General features: G+C 41.4%; 2 protein-coding genes across 2 annotated transcripts in view; one reads left to right on the plus strand and one right to left on the minus strand.

Moving 5' to 3' along the window:
• Positions 1-229: 229 nt before the first annotated feature.
• Positions 230-25070, plus strand: TDG (thymine DNA glycosylase). The gene is made up of 10 exons (XM_036103650.2): positions 230-425; positions 13347-13489; positions 15315-15556; positions 17391-17460; positions 18621-18756; positions 18951-19033; positions 19113-19207; positions 21973-22144; positions 22561-22686; positions 23113-25070. Exons 1-10 carry the CDS (start codon positions 403-405, stop codon positions 23241-23243), a joined length of 1221 nt encoding a protein of 406 aa, XP_035959543.2. The 5' UTR covers positions 230-402; the 3' UTR covers positions 23244-25070.
• GLT8D2 (glycosyltransferase 8 domain containing 2) overlaps positions 8363-25077 on the minus strand; it is a 63752-nt gene continuing 47037 nt past the window's right edge. Inside the window, exon 10 of the mRNA XM_036103686.2 lies at positions 8363-9951. Within this exon, the coding sequence (XP_035959579.1) occupies positions 9863-9951 (89 nt within the window). The 3' untranslated portion in view covers positions 8363-9862. The remainder of the gene's footprint in view (positions 9952-25077) is intronic.

The raw sequence follows: 25077 nt of genomic DNA on the forward strand, positions 1-25077 counted from the left end.
CTACCGAAGAGTCGTGGCGGACAAAAGCCTACGTCATCAGAGCGCGCCTCCATCCACCCTTTTTGTCCTCCACCCTTCCCGAAAGGCCAAGCAGCGAGCAGGAGAACCAACGAGAGGGAAGCGAACATGATTGGGCTGCCTGCATCACGTGACGACCACAGGGCGTGGGATTTGGCTTCGAGCTGACAGAAGCGCCCCACGAAGGGGGGGGGTCGGGGCTGGGGGGGCGGTGACTAGAAGGTCGGGGGAGGAGCTTGAGCGCTAGCCGCTGTCCCAGTTCTGCCGGCAATCGTGTCCAGTCTCTGGTTATTGTCGTACAGCCGTTGGTACGTCGCGCTACTACGGAGACCAGTCATTCGCTTGCCCGGCAGGCGCAGCCGCCAGGAAGAGCGGCAGCGGGGAATGGAAGCGGAAAACGCGGGCAGGTAAGACCGGGGCGGAGCGCCGCCCCTCCCCCCGCGCCCCTCGCGGCGGGGCTAGCCGGCGGGCGCGCGCACGCACGCAGGGGTCTTTAAATGCCGCGGCCCGAGTACAAAGGCCGGGGCCGCGCGTGCGCGCCGTCGGCCGGGTCGGGCCAGTGCTCACCCGGGTAGCTCGGAAGCCGCGCCTCCAGCGCCTGGGCGCTTCTTCCGGCCTTCCCGTCATCCAGCCGGCTTTAAAGTGCGTTAGTAAGCAGCCAGCAGTCTGCAGTTAACGTTTCTTTCCAGTTGCCGTTCTTGGCTGCATTTCCCTCCACCCTCCCTTATTATGCGAAGAGCTGTAAAGATGGAGTATCACACGTATCACTCCTGGAGTTTTTATTTTAGAGTTAGAAGATTTATTGTGGCTTCTTCCTCCCATAGGTTTACTAAAAGCAGCGTGAGGGGCCGCAAGGTAGAGAACACTGCCATACTGGAGCTCTTGAATTCTGGACTGTGACTAATAACTCCCAAGAAGTCATCAGTGCTTTCTGGTGATCTTAGGACGGACTTAAGAATCTACTTTGAATATGAGCTTTGGGGAGAGTTAGATACGTGGAGAGAACATGTGGCAAGAGCAGAGATTTCGCGATTTGAACTCCTGGCAGAAAACTAAATGAAAAAAACTAGGTTCTTTAAAAAGAAAAAAGTGATGACTTACATTGGAATAAAATTCTTTTTGACCTAGTGAAGAATTTTCCTGACTCTCCGTGGCTAATGGGTTTTGAACTTAGGCAAGACACTTGGCTTCTCTGGGTCTGTTCGTTCCTGTAAAATAGGGCATCTCTGGAATCCGATTCTGACATGCTGTGAATCTGTGTTATGTAGAAGGGATTAGATCACCAAAATAATCTTTAGAGTTTAGGAAAGGTATATGTAATAAAGTGTGGGCTTTATCCTGCCTTTGCTGGTCAAATCCATACAAAGTACTGCACTTCCTTCCCAGAAGAACTTGTGGAACTTGCTCCTACCTCTGTGATCTTACTTCAGATCAAAATTGAAACCTGGGTGAAAACTACCATCAAATGAATTACACATTAGAAGACCTTGCTCAGTGTCTCACAGCAAAGTCATAGGTCTCTGGTACAAAGTTTACCCCAAAATTGACTTATATTCTGTTTTAACTTCATCCACAGGGTTATAGACCATTTTTAATTTTGACTCACAAAGTTTTAACCTCAGGAAATAGAATTTTGTGTTAGTAGTGTAAGGGCTTTATCCTTGGGGATTCTGAAATGACTGAGGCCGCCGATAATCCTGAGAAATTGGGTTTCTGTCAGTCTTGACTTATGCTAATCAAGGAGTAGAATGGAATGCTGAGTATAATGAATTTACTTTCTATTTTGGAGAGTAATTTCAAAAAATTCTAAGACAAAAGTTCCATTAATATGGACTCTTTAAAAAAAAAAAAAAAAAGATAATTGTGGTATGGTAACAAATATTTAAAGGCTAACCAGAAAGGAAAAGGGGAAGAAGAGGATACTATGTTTCTAATGATCTCCAGCATGAGAAGGACATTTACCAAAAATGGAAAGTAGGATGTCAAATCAAAAATGACTGAAAAGTGTGATACTGACCACTGAAAATACACACTGAAAAGAGTAACCCTCAAATGAAATCATTCTTTCTAGAAATGTTAAAGAGATCAGTAACTTTTTTAGTTAGGTATTGACAACAAGGGCAAGAAAGGTCTGGGTTTTCTGCCTAGTCCACGGGCATATTAGTAGATAACAGAAAACAAACACTTGGTTCTGATTTTGATTTTTTTTATCTCAAAGATAAAAATGTAGACTGGAAATGGCAGAATGAATGTCTTTTTTTTTTTAAGATTTTATTTATTTATTTATTTGACAGACAGCGAGAGAGGGAACACAAGCATGGGGAGTGGGAGAGGGAGAAGCAGGCTTTCCGATGAGAGCAGGGAGCCCGATGCGGGGCTTGATTCCAGGACCCTGGGATCATGACCTGAGCTGAAGGCAGACGCTTAACGACTGAGCCACCCAGGAGCCCCAGATGAATGTCTTTAAGAGACAAGATAAATGGGCATTTAAGAGAACTTTCAGTGCTCTAAGAGAAATCATATTTCCTGGCCTGGATAAGTTATATTTCAAATGAGAGGCTAGATTTCAGCCAGTCTTTAAGACTTGTAGAAAACAGGAGAGGGGCCCGAAGCCTGAAAATAAACACATGGGTTCCTATTTCTTCCAAAGGTGGAGTCTGTCCTCTAATTTATTGACTTTGATCCTAAACAAAATTTTTACTTCTCAGTGGTTATTGAGCATATTTAAAAGGAACCAGTGACCACTAGGCTACAGAATACTTTCAGAAAAAAGTAGGATATAGCAAGCTAGGTTCATTCCCTTTTGGATAATGATACTGGACTAGACAGCATCAGGAGGGTGATGACAGGAGGTACCCAAAAGTATGTAATCATCTCTCTCTGTCTTTATTATAGCAAAATTACTGTGTACCAGGCAGTTGTAAGTGTTAACTAATTTAATCCTCATAACCAATGAATTAGGTACAACTGTTGCCATTTTACAGATGTGGAAACTGGGACAAAGAGGTTAAGGAACTTGAGCTAGTAAATGGCAGACCTGAAATTTGAACCCAGGCAATGTGGCTCGAAGTCTGCTTCCCTAACAACTGTGCCATGTACCACTTCTCTGTGGGCAAGATGAAGATGGACTGATGCAGTCCAATTAGATGAACTCAAAACTGGTTTACTGCTGAAAGAATCAAGGGGAGGCTGAAGAGAGGTCTAATGTGTCATGTAGTGCTACCCCAACTTGTTCTTTTCAACAATTTAACAACTTCAAGGTGCTGATAAAAACTTGTGAACGACCCAACTCTGGGAGGAGTTTATGGAATTGATAGTTTGAGTCAATCCAAATCAATCCTAATGGCTGGAATGGTGAATCATCTTTTACCAAAGGAGCCACAATTCTGTGCTTGGGTGCAGAAAAATCAGTGATACAAGGGAGAGGTGATAAAAGGGCAGTTTTCATTGATGATAAACTCCATATGAATCAACAGTATAATGTGGGTGCCAGTAAAGCTAATGTCATGGATTCTGCAGTATGACTCCAGAATGAGGAAGGTGATAGCCCTGCTCAGTTTCAGGTTATGATGAGGCTATATCTGGAGTATTTTTATTTTGTTTGATTCCGAGCACCAAAAAATGAGAAAATCGTGAGGAAATTTGAAATGATACTATGTGAAGAATAGTTGGCTGAATTGAGGGTCTGGCTTATTCTAAATCTTTGTGTTTATAGATTCTAATAGATTATGTACAGCAAGTACCCAGTAATGCATGGTAAATACACACACTTCCGCTTTGCAATATTTTTTTGGTAGTGGTGGTGGTGGGCAGGTGGGCAGCAAAGCAAGGTTTATTGAGTGATGGCAAAGTGATAGTACAAAGCTCCCAAGGAGGGAGGGGACCTGAGAGGGTTGCCATTAGAATTTCTAAGTCTAGCAGTTTTTATGGCTTGTTGGAGGGCTGTTTTAATCAGATTAACCCTCCTTGGCCTGTCACCCAGTCAGATTTTTGTCATCTACCTATAACGTGGGAAAGAAAGGGTGGAGGTCTCCTTCCTGGGTGGTGTAAAATCCCTTTAAGGGTGGTTTCCTCTTAGGGCGGGGGTTGTCCCTTCCTGCCTGCCTGCCTCCCAACTATTCTTCTTCACTCTCCCCTCTGAAGAGGTAACCCTAACTGCTGTTAGGGAAGAAGGGTGATGACCGATTGTAGCTACTTCCTGCTGGTCAGGGGCATTGGATGGGACAGCAGTCAGGGTTCCTCTCATCCTGATCTATTAGGGGGTCCCCTGTAGATGTCTGGTTTGACCTCCATGTGAGGCTCCATCTGAACCACCATTTGGAGTTTGATGACCTTTGTTCTGGAAGATAAAAAGCAGGTTAGGGCATTTAGGAGGCAAAGCCCAAAGCACAGTGCAAGACCAAGTACAGCCAGGGGTCCGGCGAGAGATAGAGGCTGTTTTAGTGAACTCCCCATATACTGTGAGGAGAGGGCAGGCGAAGGGAATGCAATAAGGATTATGATTTTGATGGGATATAAGGAAAGTAACATTTAAAAAGACTTATCTGTGTCTGGTCACTTCAAGACTAGTTTGAGGTCTTCTCTGGGTTCACAGAGGGATTTCATTTCCTTGTTGTTAAGCCCCGTTGGGGACCAGGGTTTGACTTTGGAATGGTAGATCCAGGCTTCAAATTTAGAGGGGGCATGCTTTTTGTCCATATCCTGGTATCCACAAGCAACAGTGGCCTGTTATGCCCAAAAAACCTTCCCGACAAGGGAAAGTTCTGGGGTCCTTAAGTTGTATGGGAACGGGCACTGCTGTTACGGCCCGAAGCATTTCAGCCTGAGTTGCCCAGACCTAGGAATTAATATCAGCCTCTATTTAGGGGAGGCAATTGCTAGTTCGCCCAGGGGCTGTCAGTATGAGAGTTAATAGCTCTACCTAAGAGAAGTGTGGGGCTCTGAGGCATTAAGAGTGAAAGGATATTAGGTCTCCCCAGGTGCATCCCAGAAGGTGAGAAAAAAATTTGGCTTATGGGTTGCCCGGTGAAATGGGCAACACTGCTGTTGAACAGTCGGCCTGGGGCGGAGACTAGAACAGAACAGGTGGCTCCAGGATCAAGAAGGAAATCCACGGTTTTCCTTCTGTTTCCAAAATTACCTGAGGCTCTGGGTTCCCTATAGTGAGCTGTTTTGGAGGAGCCACCATGTAGAGCCCCAGGCCCCATCATCCCAATCAGGGGCGCTGGCCACCTGAGCCCTCGCAGATTGAGGTCCCCGAGGGCATTCAGATTCCGGTGTCCCCCTCCACAAGTGGGTTCCACGGCAGAGGTTTTTGCCTTGGGGGCATTCTCACTTCCAGTGTCCCGGGTGGCCACAGAGATGGCATTCTCTTTAGTTTCTGTTCCTCACTCTCCTCTTGGTCCCAACTGTAAAAGACCCACTGTTAGAGCTCTTCTAGGGTCCCCTTGGGGCCAACAGCCAGCTTTTGCAGTTTTTTCCCAAATATCTGGGCTTTAAGAATGATCTCGGCCTCGGGGGGTACCCGGGGGAGATAGCTGTGTATTTAATGAGAGCCTCTCTCAATCCAAGAAAACTGTTGGGTTTTCTTCCTGAGTTTGGGTTGATAGTTAATTTACCAACAGACCCAGATATCCTTTACCAGAGACTTTGAAAGCTATCTTAACAATTGCCCGTGACAACTTTGAGACAGACAAGATTAACCACCATTTTTTTTACCAACAGATCCAAATATCCTTTAAAAGCACAAACGTATGTCTGGTAGGGGAGCCTGGGTGCCTCAGTTGGTTAAGCGACTGCCTTCGGCTCAGGTCATGGTCCTGGAGTCCCAGGATCGAGTCCCGCATCGGGCTCCCTGCTCGGCAGGGAGTCTGCTTCCCCCTCTGACGCTCCCCCCCCGCCCCATGCTCTCTCTGTCTCTCTCATTCTCTCTCAAAATAAATAAAATCTTTAAAAAAAAACCAAAAACTTATGTCTGGTAATTGATGCTTTAGCACTTTATCCTGTTTGGAAAAGGCCTAGATATAACCCCATTTATCATCCAAGGAAAACTTTCTTAACAATTACCATAACTTTTGAGAACCACCATTTCAATGTGAGCTTATTTCACTTTCGGCAGACCTAGATAGAATTATTCCAGGTTCTAAACCTCATCAACTTGGACACATGAGCAGATGCCATGTTTTTTCTACTAAGTGGAAATATGCAGTCCATGTCAGGCCGGAGAAGACAGGGAATTTCCCTGAAACAAAGGGAGTTTTGGCAGCTGCTCAGGAATATTCCTTAAAGTCTCTGTCCTGAGGTAGACTAACCACAGTTGGCTCCAATTATGGCCATTAACCTGGGAAACGTGTGAGGGAGAAGCCCCCATGTACTGCTCAATCCCTCTAGGATGCAGGCTTGGAAGTGTCAGCGATACGAGTTTCCAAGGGGAGTTAGGATCCTAATTATGGTCTTGAAAGAATCACAATTGGGATCTTGAGGTATAGCCTGGGCTTCAGTTTCCAACTGGAGCCACCCATGGGCTCACCCATCCATACCTTGATCCCCATATCCTTCAGCAGTGGCCAGAACCCCACATTTTTCTGATTCAAAGGGGGTCTGATTTAACAGAAGCATTACATCCAAGTTTGGAAAACTTTGAGGTCCCCCTTCATCTCAGGTCTTGTAGTGGCACCTTCCCTTGGTCCCCCTTCGAGCACTACCTCTTCTTGCAGAGGGTAAAGCCCTCAAGCACCAGCAGGGGTTCCAGGATAGGGCGGGACAGGTAAGGGGACCTGATCTTACCTTAGGAAGGATGGAGCCAGGGGTGAGATTCCCCTGCAGACTCCCATTTGCCTATCTACTTTTGATGTGGATGTGGTATTCCTTTGTTCCATTTCCACCCCCCCTTTCGCCCCCCCCCCCCCCCCCGCAACTGGAGTGGTAGGGGAGGTCCGGAAGAAAGCCAAGAGGCTGGGATCAATCCTACATGACTGAGATCAGAACAAAAGAAAATGAGCTTCCTTTTTCCCAGTTAAAACCAGGAAGATGAAGTCCCTCAGGTGGCCATTTCTCGTCCTCCAACTTGTATTGTGTCCATGCCCTAGAACAAAAGAAAATGAGTTGCCTTTGTCCAGTTAAAACCAGGAAGGCATCCAAGTAAACGATACTGTGTGATTTACAGGTCTGATACTCTTCCTATAGCCTGTAATGCCAGGAAGGGACTCTAAAGGAATAAGGGCCTGGTCAGGGAATTACCCATCTACAAGAAGAGAAGAAAAGGCGTCCCTTACTTCAATTTCTTACAGTTGATCAGGGAGACATGGGAAGAGAGGAAAAAGCATCCCCCACCTCGGTTCCTTCTCATCTTCTCCTGATGTGTGGCCCTAGGTACTCATGCGACTGACAGCCAGAGCGCCCCTGTTCTCTCTGCGAGAGTAGTCGTGCTTACCCAGGCTTGGTCCTACCTCCAGAGAAAACCCTGGTTTTCCTACCCTTAAGACTCCCTTAGAAGTCAATGGATACACTAGACTTCTTTTAGTAGAGTTGTTCTGTCTGGCATAGCCACATGGAGGGACAAGATGGGGCAGCCAGGGAGAGGAAATCCACCTGGAATAACCCCTGTGGAGCTGAAAAGTTGAGAGATCCCTTAGATCTTAGTTCTTTTGCCCTGCTTGGCCATTCCTTCACATAGATGGTATAGCCAGTTCAAGGGGTGTCCTAGTAATGCCCAGGATAGGAGTCAAACAGGAGACTGTTCCTTACCATAACAGGGAACTGTGAGTGAGATCCCTTGGAGGCTACCCGAACCACTCACAAGAGAATGTCTGGGGGACCATCCTGGGCTTTCCCGCTAGTTCTCTTAGGGGAGGAATCAGCCAAGAAAAGTGTAGTAGAGGAGTTCCGCTCTGGATGCCGGGATGGGCAGGGAAGGAACCAGGTCCCTCCAAGAGCCTTCGTGTGTTCAAAGGGTAACCTTGGTCAGGCCCTTCAATTGCTGCTAGGTTTTCCCTAGGTCCCTCACATCTGGTGATCTGCCCCGAAAGGAGTTCTGAGTCCTTACCAAATCAACATTCCCAACTTCCGTTGGAGGATCAGTGGGAAAGGAGACCAGAGTGCCTGTCACTTGAGAATGGCAGCTGCTCTAATGGCTCTCACATGGTTCACAGGTGCTCACTGTTTCAGCAAACAAAATGGGGAGAAAGAGAGAGGCGGGGGAGAGAGACTTGCCCACTACTCACAGTTAGTTGTCGGATGGATATCCCGAATGAGCCCCCAAAAATGTTCCTGGGTTTTTTCTCCATCATTGTCCTCGTTTCTTGGTTACGCCACTTCCAAGAATGAAGAGGTAGACCAGACAGAGTGGTGGGCAGCAAAGCAAGGTTTATTGAGCGATAGCAAAGTGATAGGACAAAGTTCCCAAAGAGGGAGGGGAGGGGACCCGAGAGGGTTGCCCTCTGCTTTGCAATATTAAATGTGGTCTTTAAATAGTTATGATGGTATTTGGTCATAGTTTATATAACTAGTTCCCTTTAGTTGAGCACTTAGATTATTTAGCATTGATTTTTTTTTGTAATTATTCAGTGTTGTGTATGATTGTTTAAATGAAAATAATAAAATACTGCTATAGAATGCCATTTCAGAATTCATATGTTGAAAACTAACCCCCCACTGTGGTGATATTTGGAGGTAGGGCCTTTGGGAGGTGATTACGTCTTGAGGGTGGAGCCCTCATGAATGGGATTAGTGCCCTTGTAAAAGAGGTCCCAGAGAGATTCTTCTCACCTCTTCCATTCTGTAAGGATATAGTGAGAAGGCAACCCATATGAACCAGGAAGTGGGCCCTCAACAGACATTAAATCTGCTGGTGCCTTGAACTTGGACTTTCCAGCCGCCAAAACTGGAGTAAGAAAAAAATGTGTTTTTTTGGTTTTTTTTTTAGAGAGAGAAAAAGTAGGGGAGGGACAGAGGGAGAGGGGGAAAGAGAAAGAATTGCAAGCAGGCTCCACGCCCAGTGCAGAGCCCAATGCAGGGCTGGATCTCATGACCCTGAGATCACGACCTAAGCTGAAACCAAGAGTCGGGTGCTTAACTGACTGAGCCACAAGGTGCTCCTAAAAATTGTTTTTCGTAAGTCACCCAGTTTTTGGTATTTTGTTATAGCAGCCCAAGGAGACAAGTGTATTTAGAAAAGAGCAGTTAAATCTTTAAAATAGTGGGAAATGGGGCTCCTGGGTGGCTCAGTCAGTTAAGCATCTGCCTTCAGCTCAGGTCATGATTCCTGGGTCCTGGGATCGAATCCCACATCAGGCTCTCTGCTCAGCGGGAAGTCTGTTTCTCCCTCTCCCTCTGCTGCTCCCCCTGCTTGTGCTTGCCCTCTGTCTCTCTCTCTCTCTCTGTCAGATAAACAAAATCTTTAAAAAAAAATAGTGGAAAATAACAAAGGATTAAAGAAGTTGGAGTTCATTTTAGAGAAAATCTGGAAGTTTGAAGTACAGCAAAGCCTGAATTAACTGGACTACTCGGTGCACTGTGTGTGTGTTTTGAGAAAGACTGTTGGGAAATGCACAGTTCTTCAGGAAAATACACAATATATCAACTTCAGATGGCTATAAAAACCAGTGCTTTGAACGCTGATGGTCAAGAGAAGGGGGCTGTGAATGGAGGCTAGGAGAGAGGAGGGGGAGTGAGCTGCAGGCAAAGGAGAGGTGACACGGAGGATGTGGGGACAAATGATAGGGGAGAAAAGTGAGCAAGGGAAATAAGATCATCCCTCATGCTTAGAAATTTGATATGAAGGAGTTACAAAAAATAAAAACTCTTTGGGGTCTGTTCAGAGTCTGGACAGATTTAGTCCTGTTTTCTATACGTTGTCTGTATATGTAGAAATCATTTTCATGGTCCTGAGAGGTCCTGAGAGGATGAGTGACTTGACCAGGTGCTCTTCTGTTGCTGTCCCTCAACACAGAGAAAATGATGCTTTGTAAATTTTGCACAATTCTGAGTTCCTAAGTGGCAATCATATATAAATACAACAAATGTATTAAATATTTTCAGATTACGGTTGAACAGGTTTATGCTACTATCCAGCACCATACTATCCAGTGATACAACTATTACTGGATAACAGACAATTAAATTGTCCAGAACTCTAGTTTTCTAGCTTTGAAGTTCTTGAAGGTTTTTGTACAGATGTATTGCTTGCTCCTCCCAAGTAATAAGAATGTTGTGATGCACTCTTTCCTTTTGTTCTGTTAGGAAGCTGTTGATCAGAAGATAAGACAAAACGCTCAAAGATAGTGTATTACCTTAGAACTTACACATCATATTTTTCAAAGCTTTATTTTTCTATTTCTAATTTATTTGTTTTCTATTTCTAATTTAACTTTTTGTGAGGTACCAGGGATCATTTTTAGAAAGATTAAGGGACATATTGATATTATCGATAAGTTTCTCGATTTCTGTCAAAATTGATCCGTATCTCTAAAATCAGACCTCATATTTTTTTTCTTCCTTTTCACTTCTTCTTCAGCCAACTGATTCTAAAATTTTAATTTTCAGATTCTGAGCTTCAGAATTTAATGACCCCAAAATATGCAAAAGGAACCATGTTTTAGAAATTTATTTTTTAAAGTTCAGAATCCTTTTGAATGTAGTGTTTTCCTAAATTAAGTATTTTAAGTTTGGACTTTGTGAAGTGCTCAAAAAGGGACACATCTGAAACTCTTGAGAGTGGTAGCAAGAAACAAGGGAGAGGGTGGAAGTTTGCCCTCCCCTCCATGTGACAGACTAAGAACAGACATCGTGCATTCTTCTGGCCACTCACTTACTGTCACCATATGTCTTTACTTTTATACCTTCCAGCTGAAAGGGGCTGCTAACATCTCAGGAAACTGCTGCTGGCCACAATCAATATACAGTTCATTTTACTAGAATTTCTGAAGGGTCACTAAACAAGATCTCGTGATGTAACCTAGCAGTAGCCACCCCCTCATTAGAGTATTTATGTCATCAACATTGAACAACCAATGTTTTTACAATTTATCAAAAAGAGCTATGAATATTATTTTTTTTAAAGACTTTATTTATTCGTGAGAGCAGGAGGTGAGGGGAGAGAGAGAGGGAGGCAGAGGGAGAAGCAGGCTCCCCTCGGAGCAGGGAGCCTGTTGCGGGACTTAATCCCAGGACCCTGGGGTCACGACCTGAGCCAAAGGCAGACGCTTAACCAACTGAGCCACGCAGGCGCCCAGAGCTATGAATATTATTAAAGAAAAGTGGGGGTGGGGGGGACATTTTACTTTGTGCTGAGCATGATTTAAGTACTTCTCTTCATTTTTCACATTTGAGCTTCTAGAACTTGTCTACATATTTTCCTGATGTGCAGCCTTAGGTTACAATACTGTTTTGTGTTCTTTTTGACTTTAAAGTCTGCATTAAACATTTTTTTTGCTTTTAAAAATATCAATAAATGTTGGGGTGCCTGGGTGGCTCAGTCATTGGGCATCTGCCTTCGGCTCAGGTCGTGATCCCGGGGTCCTGGGATCGAGCCCCGCATCAGGCTCCCTGCTCAGCCGGAGGCCTGCTTCTCCCTCTCCCACTCCCCCTGCATGTGTTCCCTCTCGCTGTCTCTCTCTCTGTCAAATAAATAAATAAAATCTTTAAAAAAATAAAAAAATAAAAATAAATTAAAATATCAATAAATGTAATTTTGCTGCATAGTATTTTCTCATGTTAATGTACTGAAGTTTACTGCATTGCTGTCTATTTTTTTACATAACTGAAAACAATTTTTTTAGATAAAAAATAAAACTCTTAAGATATAGTGTAATATCTTTCTAATTCTTAACCTTTTCTTTAGCAGCTTACCCTTAAAGATAGCCTGAAGCCAAAGTTACTCTCCAGTGGTTTGTCCATTGGGGTTTGGCCCCTGTCTGTCTCTGAGCACCCAGCATCCTAGCCTAGCCGCCCACAGATAGTCTGTTACGCTGTGCCTCCCTTTGCCATTTAAGCTTATTAAGGCCATTTTATTAAGATATGTATTATATACTATAAAGTTCACCCATTTAGAGTGTACTAGTTTGCCTTTTTAATCTCTGCTTTCTGAGCTTCTACTTTTCTTTCTCTGTGACTAATAAGTGAGTAGTTCACCACAGAAAACATGACTTTTCTCTCCAAATGGTAAACGATACTTATCCATTTTATTTCCTAGTGTTTTCCTTCCCATTGTGTATTTATTGGCATCATTTGGCATCAGCTGTAGCTTGAGTTTCATAAAATATATGTTTACTTCCCTGGCTTTGTGCTGAGGGCAACAGTTTGAGATAGTGGTTTATAGTCATTAAAATTTTTTTTTGGTTTTTTTGGTAGTTGCTTTTTGTGAAAAGTTGCTTTTTGCCTGTGTCCCTTATATTGAACTGAATACTTGGAACAAAGTCTGAAAAATGTTCAAAAAAGAGGTTTAAAGTGTTTTTTTCCATAAATTCACAGATATGAACAGAATAACCATTTCTAGTCCTAATCTAGTGGCAAAAACCCAGCAACGATTTAAAAACAGATCCAATGAATAAATCATTAAGTAGGCAGATAAACCAAAAGAGAACCTTAAGTTAGATTGGAGGGAAGGCAGGAATGGGGAGATGTTGGTCGAAGAGTATAAAGATTACCAGGATCTGGGAATCTAAAGTACATCGTGGTGATTACAGCTAATAGTACTGTACTATATACTTGAAAGTTGCTAAGAGAGCAAATCTTCAATGTTCTCATTGCAAAAAAGAAATGGTAATTATTTGACAGGATGCAGATATTAGCTAAGACTGTGTTCGTAATCATTTTGCAATACATGTATCAAACCACATTATATGCCTTTACCTCGTACAAAGTTATATGTCAATTGTATATCAATAAAGCTGGGTGAGGGTTAGATTGGAGGGGATCTTTGTGACAAAAGGATTAAATCGAAGATAGAGACACAAATTGTTTTTATGGACACTTTAATCCTGTATGAGCTGCTGTGCCTTTTAAATGTCTCTGCTATAAAATTCCCATGATCTCATTTCAGGGAAAGCAGAGGCTGACTTGACAGGACTGGTAAGTTTTATTGATGACACATCTTGTCATTAAACAGTGGGAGAGTTAATTAACGTTTGGTTAGTAGGCACAAAGTAAAAATTGGGTGAATGTGTGCATGTGGAAACAGATATTCCTTCTCCCTTTGCCCCTATTATCAACTCCAAATATTACAGTCTGGTTACAAAGTGTTTGGATCCTGAAGTTTTTTTACAGCTGAATGTTTAAACTTCTAGTTGGGTAACTTTATTGTCATATTTTATATTTAATTGTTCTTTCAGCTATTCCCTTCAGCAAGCTCAAGCTTTTTATACATTCCCATTTCAACAAATGATGGCTGAAGCTCCTGATAGGGCAGTGGTGAGTGAACAGCAGATGCCAGCAGAAGTTCTGGACCCAGCTCCTGCTCAGGAACCTGTACAAGGTAGTTTTCATCCTGATAGTGTAGAAAATTAGCTATTGGATTAGCCAACTTAGGTAAAAAAGGGGTTTAATGACGAATTTTAGTTTTACTTTAGTATTAAAATTTTTAGCCACTTTTTAAGTATGTGCAAGGCACATAGGTTTGGGGGAATAAAAGAACGTGGGTCCTGTCCTCAAATATCTCCTAATCTAGTAGGAGAAAATAATAAGTAAACACATGTTATACTTCAGCACACAGCACACAGGATGCTGTGAGAGCTCATAGGGTTGACACCTAACTCAGACCGAGGCCCAGAGGCAGCTTCCCAGAGCTCTGGAAGCCAAGGATGAGGAGACTTTATCCCCAGGAAGAATGGGATGGGGAAATTCCAGACTTCGGGAACAGTGTATGCAAAAGCACAAATGTGAAGAAGCATGACTTGAAAAGTAGTGATTCTGTGTTTTGGCGTCTGGTGTATAGCCGAAAAATAGTAAATGATGAGGCTTATAACCTGAAGAACGTATGTTCTGTCCTGAAGGCAGTAGGGAGCTGTTGAGAGAATATAAGCAGAGGGCGACTTACATAGACTGACATTCTAAAAGTCAGCCTAGAAATATTGTAGAGGATAGATTGGATAGTAGGGAGTGAGGCAGAATTTGGAGGCAGAAAGTGGATTTGAGACTGAATAATCTGGGGATGAAATGAGGAGGACCTGAGGGGATGGAGAGGAGGTAATGGTTTTCTCCAGGGTAGCAGTATTGTATGAGAAATGGGCACAGCGTTTCAATTTATGATTCCAGAAACACATCTGACTCCATTGCATTGGAGATACCTCTGCCCTTGACTCTCCTATTGCCTCAAAGGTAGATCTCTTGGCATAGGGGGTGGCTAAATCAGAGTGACGTAGAGAGAGGAAGGACAGGAGGCTGGGCTAGGGAACCACCAAATAGTAGTAGAATGGGGGAGGGGCCCAAGAAATTAAGAGCGATGTTTAAGAATTAAGGGTAGGAAAACCAAGCCTTTCTGTGGGTAAAACTTTAAATTGGTGGTTCTTGACCAAGCATCCCCCCACCCCCCCACCCCCACCCTGCAAGGGACATTGGGCATTGTCCGGAGACAGCTTTGATTGTCATGATTGGCAGGGTACTACTGGCATCTAATGGGTAGAGGCCAAGGTGCTATTAAATGTTCTATAATGTACAGGACAACCCCCTATAACCAAAAATTATTCAATCTAAAATGTTATTAGTGCTGAGATTGAGAAATCTCAATCTTCTTTAGGTCCTGAGATAGATCCTGCTCTTGCCTTTTGAAAAATACTTTCATCCCAGAGATTTCATCCTCAGCACCTCTAAATTCACCTCTTTGGCTGTGTGTGGAACAGAATATACACTCATAATTTCTAAAACAAGTTCATAAGCCATTTGAGGCTTTCTATTGCTGGAAATTATGGGGAAGTTGAGTTAAAATGCTTCTCTTCCTCCCTATTTTTCTACTTATTTTTTCATTTGTTTGTTGAACTATTTATGTATTTACATTTAGAATTCCTATAAAATAGTATAGATGCTTTGTATCCCTGGGGAGGCCAAGAAGGTAAGAGTGTGTAGAAAATCAATCTATGGTTATTATGGACGTTTCATCCCAAGAACAGCTAACAGAGGAGGGAGGGTGGGGCGTGGGGCTGCGTGAACCCAGTCCCAGGGTGAAGGAAGGAGGATAGTGCAGAGGACACTGAGGTTGGGAGATAGAGTGTTGATAGGGTAACTTTTCTGGGAAAGCTGCCTAATGTTTGTAAGTTACATTTTTCTTTATCTACATCTACATCCTGGAAATTACTGTGTTTCAGAGACTCCAAAAGGAAGGAAAAGAAAACCCAGAGCAACAGAACCAAAAAAACCAGTAGAACCCAAAAAGCCTGCGGAGGCCAAAAAATCTGGCAAGTCCACAAAATCAAAAGAAAAGCAAGAAAAAATTACAGACACATTTAAAGTGAAAAGAAAGGTAGACCGTTTTAATGGTGTTTCAGAAGCTGAACTTCTAACCAAGACCCTCCCGGACATTTTGACCTTCAATCTGGACATTGTGATTGTAAGGATTTTTGTCCTCATTTTGGCTTTATAAATAGCATTGGTGGATTAACGTTACTTAACCTCTATTCTTGCAAATAGCATTTTGTTGAAAAGAACCATTTCTGAGAATCCTTTTGGTAGTGAATGGTGTCTCCTTCATGAGGTTGTATTATTATAGGTGTGTTTAAGAGGATGGGTTTCAGATCCTGCCATATGGATATGACCTTGGACAAGCCTTAACCTTCCCAATCACCAGTTTCCTTATTAGTGAGGCAGGGGTGATGATCATACCGCCCTCACAGAGTTGCAGTTAGATAAATAGTCCATGTGGATCGCTTAGATGGCATGACACTTGTGAGGTCTCTGTAGATGAGAATACGGATTTGGAGCTTTGGTTTTTGTCAGGAACTATCAGAAATAGCAGTGTGCAAACAGCTGTAGCTGATGTGGAATAAGCTGCTTGCTGGGACTGGAGAAGCCGACGGTGGCTGGACCCGGACTCAGCTGATCGGCTGCTCCAGGACCTTTCTCTTTCCAGCCCAGTTGGGCGGGTGTGGGGGCCTGGGGATAGGAGGGGGTCAAACTAGTCTTTGTTTTTAAAATTTAATTATTTTTTCTTTGTATTGAAGTATAGTTGACACGGTGTTACATAGTTTCAGGTGTACGACATAGTGATTTGACAAGTTTATACATTATACCATGCGCACCGCGAGTGCAGCTGCCATCAGTCCCCGTACACTACTACACGCCCCTCAGCTATGCTCCCTGTGCTGTACCTCCCACTCCCCTCACCCGTTTGCCCATCCCCCTGCCTCTGGCCACCACCAGTTTGCTCTCTGTATTTATGGCTCTGTTTCTGCCTTTTCTTTTTTTCCCCTGACTGGTTTTTATTTTGTTTGGTCGTTTTTTTATTTTTTTTATTTTTTTTTTATTTTTATTTTTTTAAAGATTTTATTTATTTACTTGACAGAGAGAGACACAGCGAGAGAGGGAACACAAGCAGGGGGAGTGGGAGAGGGAGAAGCAGGCTTCCCGCCGAGCACGGAGCCCGACGCGGGGCTCAATCCCAGGACCCTGAGATCATGACCTGAGCCAAAGGCAGACGCTTAACGACTGAGCCACCCAGGCGCCCCTGTTTGGTCGTTTTTTTAGAGAGAGAGAGAGAGACCGCACAGGCAAGAGCAAGCAGCCTTGGCAGGGGAGGGGCAGAGGGAGAGGGAAAGAGAGAATCCCAAGCAGGCTCCATACCCAGGGCAGAGCCTAAAACAGGATCCATCTCAAAGACCCTGAGATCATGACCTCAGCCAAAATCAAGAGTTGGGTGCTTAACCAACTGAACCACCCAGGCGCCCCCAGACTGGTTTTTAAAAACAGCAGCAACACTTAAAAGGGAATGTTTTTCTTCACAGTGGAATACTTTGGGGGTCCCTGGGTGGCTCAGTAGGTGTGGAGCTTACTTAAAAAAAAAAAAAAAGGAGGGCGCCTGGGTGGCTCAGTCGGTTAAGCGACTGCCTTCGGCTCAGGTCATGATCCTGGAGTCCCGGGATCCAGTCCCGCATCGGGCTCCCTGCTCAGCAGGGAGTCTGCTTGTCTCTCTGACCCTCCTCCCTCTCGTGCTCTCTGTCTTTCATTCTCTCTCTTGCAAATAAATAAATAAAATCTTTAAAAAAAAAAAAAAAAAAAGGAGTACTTTGTTCAGATCGAGACTAGGTACCTGATAAAACAATATTGCTTATGATGCTGGATTAAATTTTTATTTTAATAAATTTAGTTTTGTCCATCACTCCTCCACAGAAGCCCTAAGGCTTAAAACCCTACTTTTTAAGACTTAACTGTATAAACATTTTTTGTAGATTGGCATAAACCCAGGACTAATGGCAGCTTACAAAGGGCATCATTACCCTGGACCTGGAAACCATTTTTGTAAGTAATTACTTTTTTTTTATTATTTTACTTTTAAACTAGGTATCTTTATTAATAGTTTGGGTTTTTTTTTAAACCGAATTGTGTTTTTTAAAAGAGAGATTGTTTGTAAAAATACATACCTGTTTTCTGTGCATGTGTACACAAAAATAAAAGTCTTGAAACTTTTTGGTGTTTTTTGTTCACATTTTGGTGTAAGAGAGTGGAGGGGCAAGAAAAGCAGTACTTCTTCCTTTGTTTTGCTAATAGTTTTATAGGAGTTTTACTGTATTTTCGAATGAATTTTCTCTTTTGCTTGCTATCTGCGGTGATAATAACAATAGTACCTCGGTGTGCCCGGGCAGACAGGATACTGACCTTCCCAGATTTCTGCTGATCTATTTCCCGGGAAAGATGAAGTGCATTGATCATTGGCGATCAAGTTGTAATAGTTAAGAAATTTTGTGATTGGAGACATTCTCTACAGATACTTCATATCTAGCAGAAAATAGTATTAAAGAGCCGCATTCTTGTACAGTGAGCTTTAAAACCAAGTATAACTACTGTTGTATTATCTTCTGTGTAAGTCCACTTACCTAACACCGCCCAATAAAAAAAGGCATGCAGTAGGCCCTCAGGAAATACTAATCCATTATCTACGTAACAAAAACATTTAGGGCAAAAAATACAGTGATGTATTTTTGGAACTAAGGACATATTTTTTAAAAATTTCTAGAGAAGTTTGAACTTTTCATTTCTTCCACTGTCAGGGTGTTTGAATGTTACGGGCCTCTTGGTGTATGTTTATCTGTTCAAGTTATTCCAGGGGCAGGTGGTTGTGTTACCAGTTATTAGAAAGGAAAACAAACAGTTTCGAAGTTTCCTACACTGACTAGCTGTGTATTTCCAACAGCCATTTACCTAAACTGCCCTGTGAAAAAGGGATGAAAATAATAATTAATATTTCGTAAGATAGTTATGATCATTAAATGAGATAATCCATGCAGAGGGCTTCGCACATAGTAATTGCTTGATATGGTATTTACCCATAATTTTTTAAATATCGTAAATCTTTTTTTTTTTTTTTTGTACTTTCAGGATAAAATGTAGACTACCATATCGATTCATGGGGCAAAAACCTTTCATCTATATGGAAATAAATTGAACTCTCATTTTCACAGGGAAGTGTCTGTTTATGTCAGGCCTGAGTGAGGTCCAGCTGAACCATATGGATGATCACACGTTACCAGGGAAGTATGGTATTGGATTTACCAATATGGTGGAAAGGACAACACCAGGCAGCAAAGATCTTTCCAGGTAATTACATTTATTTTTATAGGTTGGAACCTGTTCGTGCAGATGCCCTATATACCCTTGGAATACTATATGTACCTAGTTCAAGCTGAGCTTAACAAATACATGAATCGATCTTTTATTCACAGCTATCTGAATTTAGCATATTATAAATATTGCCATACTTATATTTTGACTACTTTTTAATTCAATTTTAGTAAAGAATTTCGTGAAGGAGGACGTATTCTAGTGCAGAAATTACAGAAATATCAGCCACGAATAGCAGTGTTTAATGGAAAATGTAAGATTTACTTTTAAATTTTATCGTTTTTCTTTGCTAACATTATGGGCAATGTAAATATGTTTGTATTTCATTTTAGGTATTTATGAAATTTTTAGTAAAGAAGTTTTTGGAGTTAAGGTTAAAAACTTAGAATTTGGACTTCAACCCCATAAGATCCCAGACACAGAAACTGTAAGTCCTTAAAATTACATTTGTAAATCAGCTAAATATGATTTTTTTTCTAGCTAGCTTCCCTTTTTTATTTGTCCTATCCATTGTAATTGATGCCATGAAAAAGAACACTGGATTTTGTTGAGTAATAGTTATATATCAACTCAAACTAGTAGTTGCAAATTAATTCAGGTACTGTTATTTAAAAAAAAAAAAGAAACATTTGTCAGATAAAATGTCTTACTGATGTTATTTGGCTAAAATATTGGAAGGAGCTAGCTAGCATACACTCAGAATCTATTTAATGGCATATTCTTACCAAATTCAAGTAGATTAGCCCTTATTCAGTATGAAACAAATATGTAAATATGGACATGCTCCCGATTAGTAAAACTGCTCATCACCCTCCTGCTTGTATATCTTAGCCCAGTTTCATTTTAGAGCCGTATAAATAGTATACAGCTCAGTTGCAGACAGACGTCCGGCCAGTCTGACTGGCACGTGATACTATTTACTATGGCCTGTCCATGAGGCATCATGAAGTAACAGTGGTTTTCAAACTCCGTCATTTCTACAGAGCTTCTGCAGACATTTGGTTGAAATTTTGCTTCTTAAATATAGTTTTAAGTTTTGTTTACAACTTTTTAAAAAACTTTAAAAAACTAAAAAAACAGTACTTTAAATGATGGAGAAGCCAGTGTGCCACCAGATTTTTATGGAGACCTCAGAATAAAGTTTCTGCCACTTACATTTGAACTTCTCCTTTAAATTTCTTCTGTTTTTAACTTGTTTTAAATATGTGATTGATAAAGTAGGTGGTAGCCCTGGTCTTTCTTTAAACCGAGGCCTACACTTGTCTACTTTGGTAAAATTGTATAGCGGAGTTCATGGCTTTCTATGAATTACTGTGCATCATTGTCCCTGAAGAGCCAGATGAGGCTCAGCTACATCTCTTGAATATATGTGGCCGTAATAGTGCAATACTAAGTGAACTTGAATCATATCACGACAGGTAGTTTTACCTCTTATAATGAGCTGGGAATACTTGTATCTTTTAAAATTTATTCTTTGTTATGAAATACAGTTATTGATGATGTTAGTGATTCAGCTCTGAAACAAAAAACTACTTTTTTGGGACACCTGGGTGGCTCAGTCGGTTAAGCATCTGCCTTCAGCTCAGGTTATGATCCCAGGGTCCTGGGATCGAGTCCCACATCGGGCTCCTTGCTCAGCAGGGAGCCTGCTTCTCCCTCTCCCTCTGCCCCTCCCCCTGCTCATGCTCACTCTCTCTCTCTCTGACAAATAAATAAAATTAAAAAAAAAAAAAACTACTTTTTCAAATTTCTGGATTTTTTTCTTTTTAAGATTTTATTTACTTGAGAGAGAGAGAGCACATGAGCAGGAGCAAGGGAGGGGAAGTAGAAGCAGACTCCCCTCTGAGCAGAGAGCCCAACTCGGACTTTGATCCTGGGACTCCAGGATCATGACCTGAGCTTAAGCAGACGTTTAACCAACTGAGCCACCCAGGCGCCCCTCTGGATCATTTTATTTTATTTTATTTTATTTATTTTTGAAAAGATTTTATTTATTTCAGAGACAGGGGGGAGAGAGAGATAATGAGAGAGCACACAGGCATGAGCAGGGGGAGGGGCAGAGGGAGAAGCAGACACCCCGCTGAGCAGAGAGCCTGATACAGGACTGTATCCCAGGACCCTGAGATCATGACCTGAGCCTAAGGCAGATGCTTAACCATCTGAGCCACCCAGGCGCCCCCCTCTGGATCATTTTAATTGAAGAATATCTTGGGATGGGAAAATGTGCTATTACAAAACCTGGTAGCATTTGCACCTACACATCTTTGAGTCAGGAGTTTCTAAATGCCTTCTAAACAAAACTAAATAATTTGTTTCTGTAATGTTATGGAGGTCAATATAGAAATTGCAACTGGAAATTCCATAGTCTAGCAGCCTCACTCTTTGATACATATGTGATATATATTATATGTTGTAGTCTATGAAGGACAGTTTGTTGTCAGTATCCCAAATGATAAATGCAAATGTCTTTCTCCTTAGTCCTTCCAATTCTAGGAATTTATCCAGCAGATATGCTCACACATACTCAAAATTAAATTTGTACAAGGTTTTTCACTACAGCTTATAATAAAAAAAAGACTATGCCCACAGCTGGGCCTTGGTTAAATAAATATACAAGTACTACACAGCTATAAAAAAGAACGTCTTTTTACTCTAATATAGCTCTCTGGTACAGAATTATCTCTGAATATGCTGTCGAGTCAAAAAGCAAGGTATAGAATAGGGAATAGAGAGCATGTTACCATTCGTGTGTTTTTTAAAAAGGGTGCGGGAGAGTACATATATTAGACACATTTGATTGTATATTCATAGAATACCTCTGGAACCAGCAACTTTGATTGCCCTGGGAAGAGAACTAGGTGGATAGAGATAGCATCGGGAGGGAAGACTTTCAATGTATACTTCTGTGCCCTTTTGTACCTTTAGAATTGTGAACAGTCTTGTCTATTAAAAAGACAAGACTATTAATTGATAAATGAACATGGGGCAAACACCTCATCATTTTTGATTTATTGACTTTGTAATAAGTAAATTTTACAAATTTGAACTCAAACACAACTACTTTTTTTGAGTTTGCATGTGTTATGTGATAAGCATCATTATTAACCTAGAAAAAGAATTTTTTTCCTCTCTGTGTGAGTGGATTTGGTAGACTTGAAAGATTTACGTAACTATAAAATTTTATAATTCTAGCTCTGCTACGTTATGCCATCATCCAGTGCAAGATGTGCTCAGTTTCCTCGAGCCCAGGACAAAGTTCATTACTACATTAAGCTGAAAGACTTGAGAGATCAGTTGAAAGGCATTGAACGAAACACAGACGTTCAAGAGGTGCAATATACGTTTGATCTACAATTAGCCCAAGGTGTGTTCCCGTTTTCACCCCATTTATTCATTTCATGGATCTGTACATTACAGAAAGCATGTTGTGGATTTAAAAGCAGGAGAAAAGAAAAGTTATATTTGCAGCCAAAGTGCTCTGACAATAGACATTAGTCACTGTTAAAAAATCTCCTTTTACCAAAGTCATCCAATGTGGGTACTCCTGCAGATGTTGAGGATACAAGAAACATCATAGCCCACCTGAAATTAAATCTAATAGGCTTTTACAGTTCCTATGAGTTAATTTAGTATATGTTATAAAGAGTTTAAAAGATAGCAAAAGATATATCTCAGTATATGTGAACTAGAAAAAGATTTGTTCGTGATGACTTCTGAATAAAGCTATTTTCAAAACGATTGTATAAAATCCATTTTAAATCTCTCTTACTCTCCTCACAGAGGATGCAAAGAAGATGGCTGTTAAGGAAGAAAAATATGACCCAGGTTATGAAGCAGCGTATGGTGGTGCTTATGCAGAAAATCCGTGCAGTGGCGACCCTTGCAGCTTCTCTTCTAGGGGTCTAAGTATGTTCCCCTCCATATGTGCATTCCTTTCAAACGCTTGGTTTTGTCAGGACTGGGGAAAAGGGGTGTTTTTTTTTTTTTAAGAGAATGAATTATTGAAGCTTAGGAACAGGACCATGAAAATCTTTTCAGTGGCCAGTAGTGAAAATGTGGTGGTTATCTGATGTTCCACCACACGCGCGTGTGCAGCTGATTTTCTCTAAGTCACCGAGTCATCCTAATCGCATTCCCTCCATGAATAACAGTTGAGGGATTCTCAGTCCTGTGTCTGCCGAGAGAACAGGGATTTATCATTGTAATCAAGAAGCTTGTGTAACTATTTTAATAGCAGTTTCCCTTCACTGGACTGCTCAGACCTCCTAGTTGAATCCTGTAACGTTCTTAGATAGAATAAACTAATCCTAACATTCTTTTCCCCCCTGGCAGCTGACAGTGGAGAATCAACTTTCGGTGACATTCCAAATGGGCAGTGGATGACCGAGTCGTTTACAGACCAGATTCCTTCCTTTAATAATCATTGTGGGACGCTGGAACAAGAAGAAGGAAACCACGCTTAAGAGTGGTGTTTCTCAGCTCTACCTAAATGCTGCAGTTTTAATGCAGTTGTCAAGAAGTGGCCCTCAGTTTGCTAACTGAGGCATTTTATTAGTATTTTACTCTGTGATATAATGATAGTACAGTTGTGTGGTAGAATCAACTGTATGAACCTAAGTAAGTTGGGAAAGAAAAAGTAGGGTTTTTGTGTATGAGTTTTTGTATTTGAATTAACTAACCATCATTCCAGCTTTTTATAAACTATACTTCATTTATGAAGAAATTGATTTTCTTTGGGGAGTCACTTTTAATCTGTAATTTTAAAATGAAACAGTCTGAATATTTATACTTGATTATTAACTGTGCATAAACCCAGATAGACATTATTCCTTTTATGCCTAAGAAGGGCATGCTAATAATAATTACCACTGATAAAGAGGCAAATGTGTTCGTTTTTGTACATGAAGTTAACCCACAGTGGAGGCTCATTTGGTAGTTTTTAGCGGTGTTTGATGGGCTCCCTGAGTCATATTTACACTCACACCTCTTTGCCTCACCAATGGGGAGTGTTTGTGAGAGATGCCCAGCAGTAGAAATGTAAAGTGTGGCCTTCCGGCAGCAAGGCTAGCCTGGCCTTCTCTGACGGGGCACCGAGGTCTGACTTTGACCTCGTCACCCCCGGTGTTAATCCTCTAGTACAGGTAGAAACTGTTGTGCTGGGATGGTAAGTTCCAGAGAATGCAGTAGACCTTTTTTAAGTTTGTTACTTCTTCCTCTGTGTTTTACTTGAGAGACATACATTTGATAGGGAAGGAACTGAATTTTTTGTACAATATCTATCACCATTCTAATTTTATCCTCCTCGGCTTTAAGGGTATAATGTGGAAAGTGGTGAGAAATGAACTCTTAGGCTGAGCAACAACATGCTGGAGATGTTTGATAATCTGATTTAAATTGGTGCTTTATATGTACATGAGGTGTATTAAAATAACAGAATTGTTCTTGCTAGGTATATCTAATCAATAATTTTAAAAATCTCTATATCATTGTCTGTTACTGTGGACTAAGTGAGCCTCATGGTGGGGTTAGTTTGAAGTAACGTACCTTTGTGATTTTATGCCTTTTCCATGGTGCTACAGAGTCCAGACTACTAGGCCTGGTGCATAGTAAAGCTGGGTATTCAGAAATGCCATTTGCAATTACTCCTGGTCACTTCTGAATATCCTGATTTCATACATACCCAGGGAGCATGCTGTTTTTCAACATGAAAATATTTATGAGTTTTTTTTTTTCCTAAGAGATTATATGGCCTGTTCTCTGTATAATAAGAGAAACAAAGTCTTGTGAATCTTAACATGCTTTTTAGCTGTGGCTATGATGGATTTTATATATCCCTTAGTCTAGTTCAAGCTGTGTAAAAGTTATTCAGCCCATGTTATTTAACTCATGTACTGTACTGCTGTTTACACAGATGTTTTATGCGGGTGCTTGGAAGTGCCTTGCATCAGGGATTAGGAACAATTGAATTATTTTTTCATGGGACTATGTAAAGCATGTAAGTAGGAATTGCTTTGGTATATAATGATTGTAGCCTTACAATAGATTTTTTTTTTTTTTGAGTGGAGAAAATACCCTTTAAATTATGATGGACACTCATTAGAGAGGGGGTTTGAGGAGTTTCCAAGCATACAATAATGGTGTTTTTCATTACATATGAAAGATGAGTAGTAAATGTTGATATATCCTATACATGACAATATGGGACTTTTTCATTAAATAATATTGAAAAAGTTTTTAAATTCATTTGAAAGTCTTGATGGTTTTTACAATAAAAATATTAAGAATCATTATCCTAAG

Source organism: Halichoerus grypus, chromosome 6 (genome assembly GCF_964656455.1).
Source record: "Halichoerus grypus chromosome 6, mHalGry1.hap1.1, whole genome shotgun sequence".
Classification (NCBI taxonomy): domain Eukaryota; kingdom Metazoa; phylum Chordata; class Mammalia; order Carnivora; family Phocidae; genus Halichoerus; species Halichoerus grypus.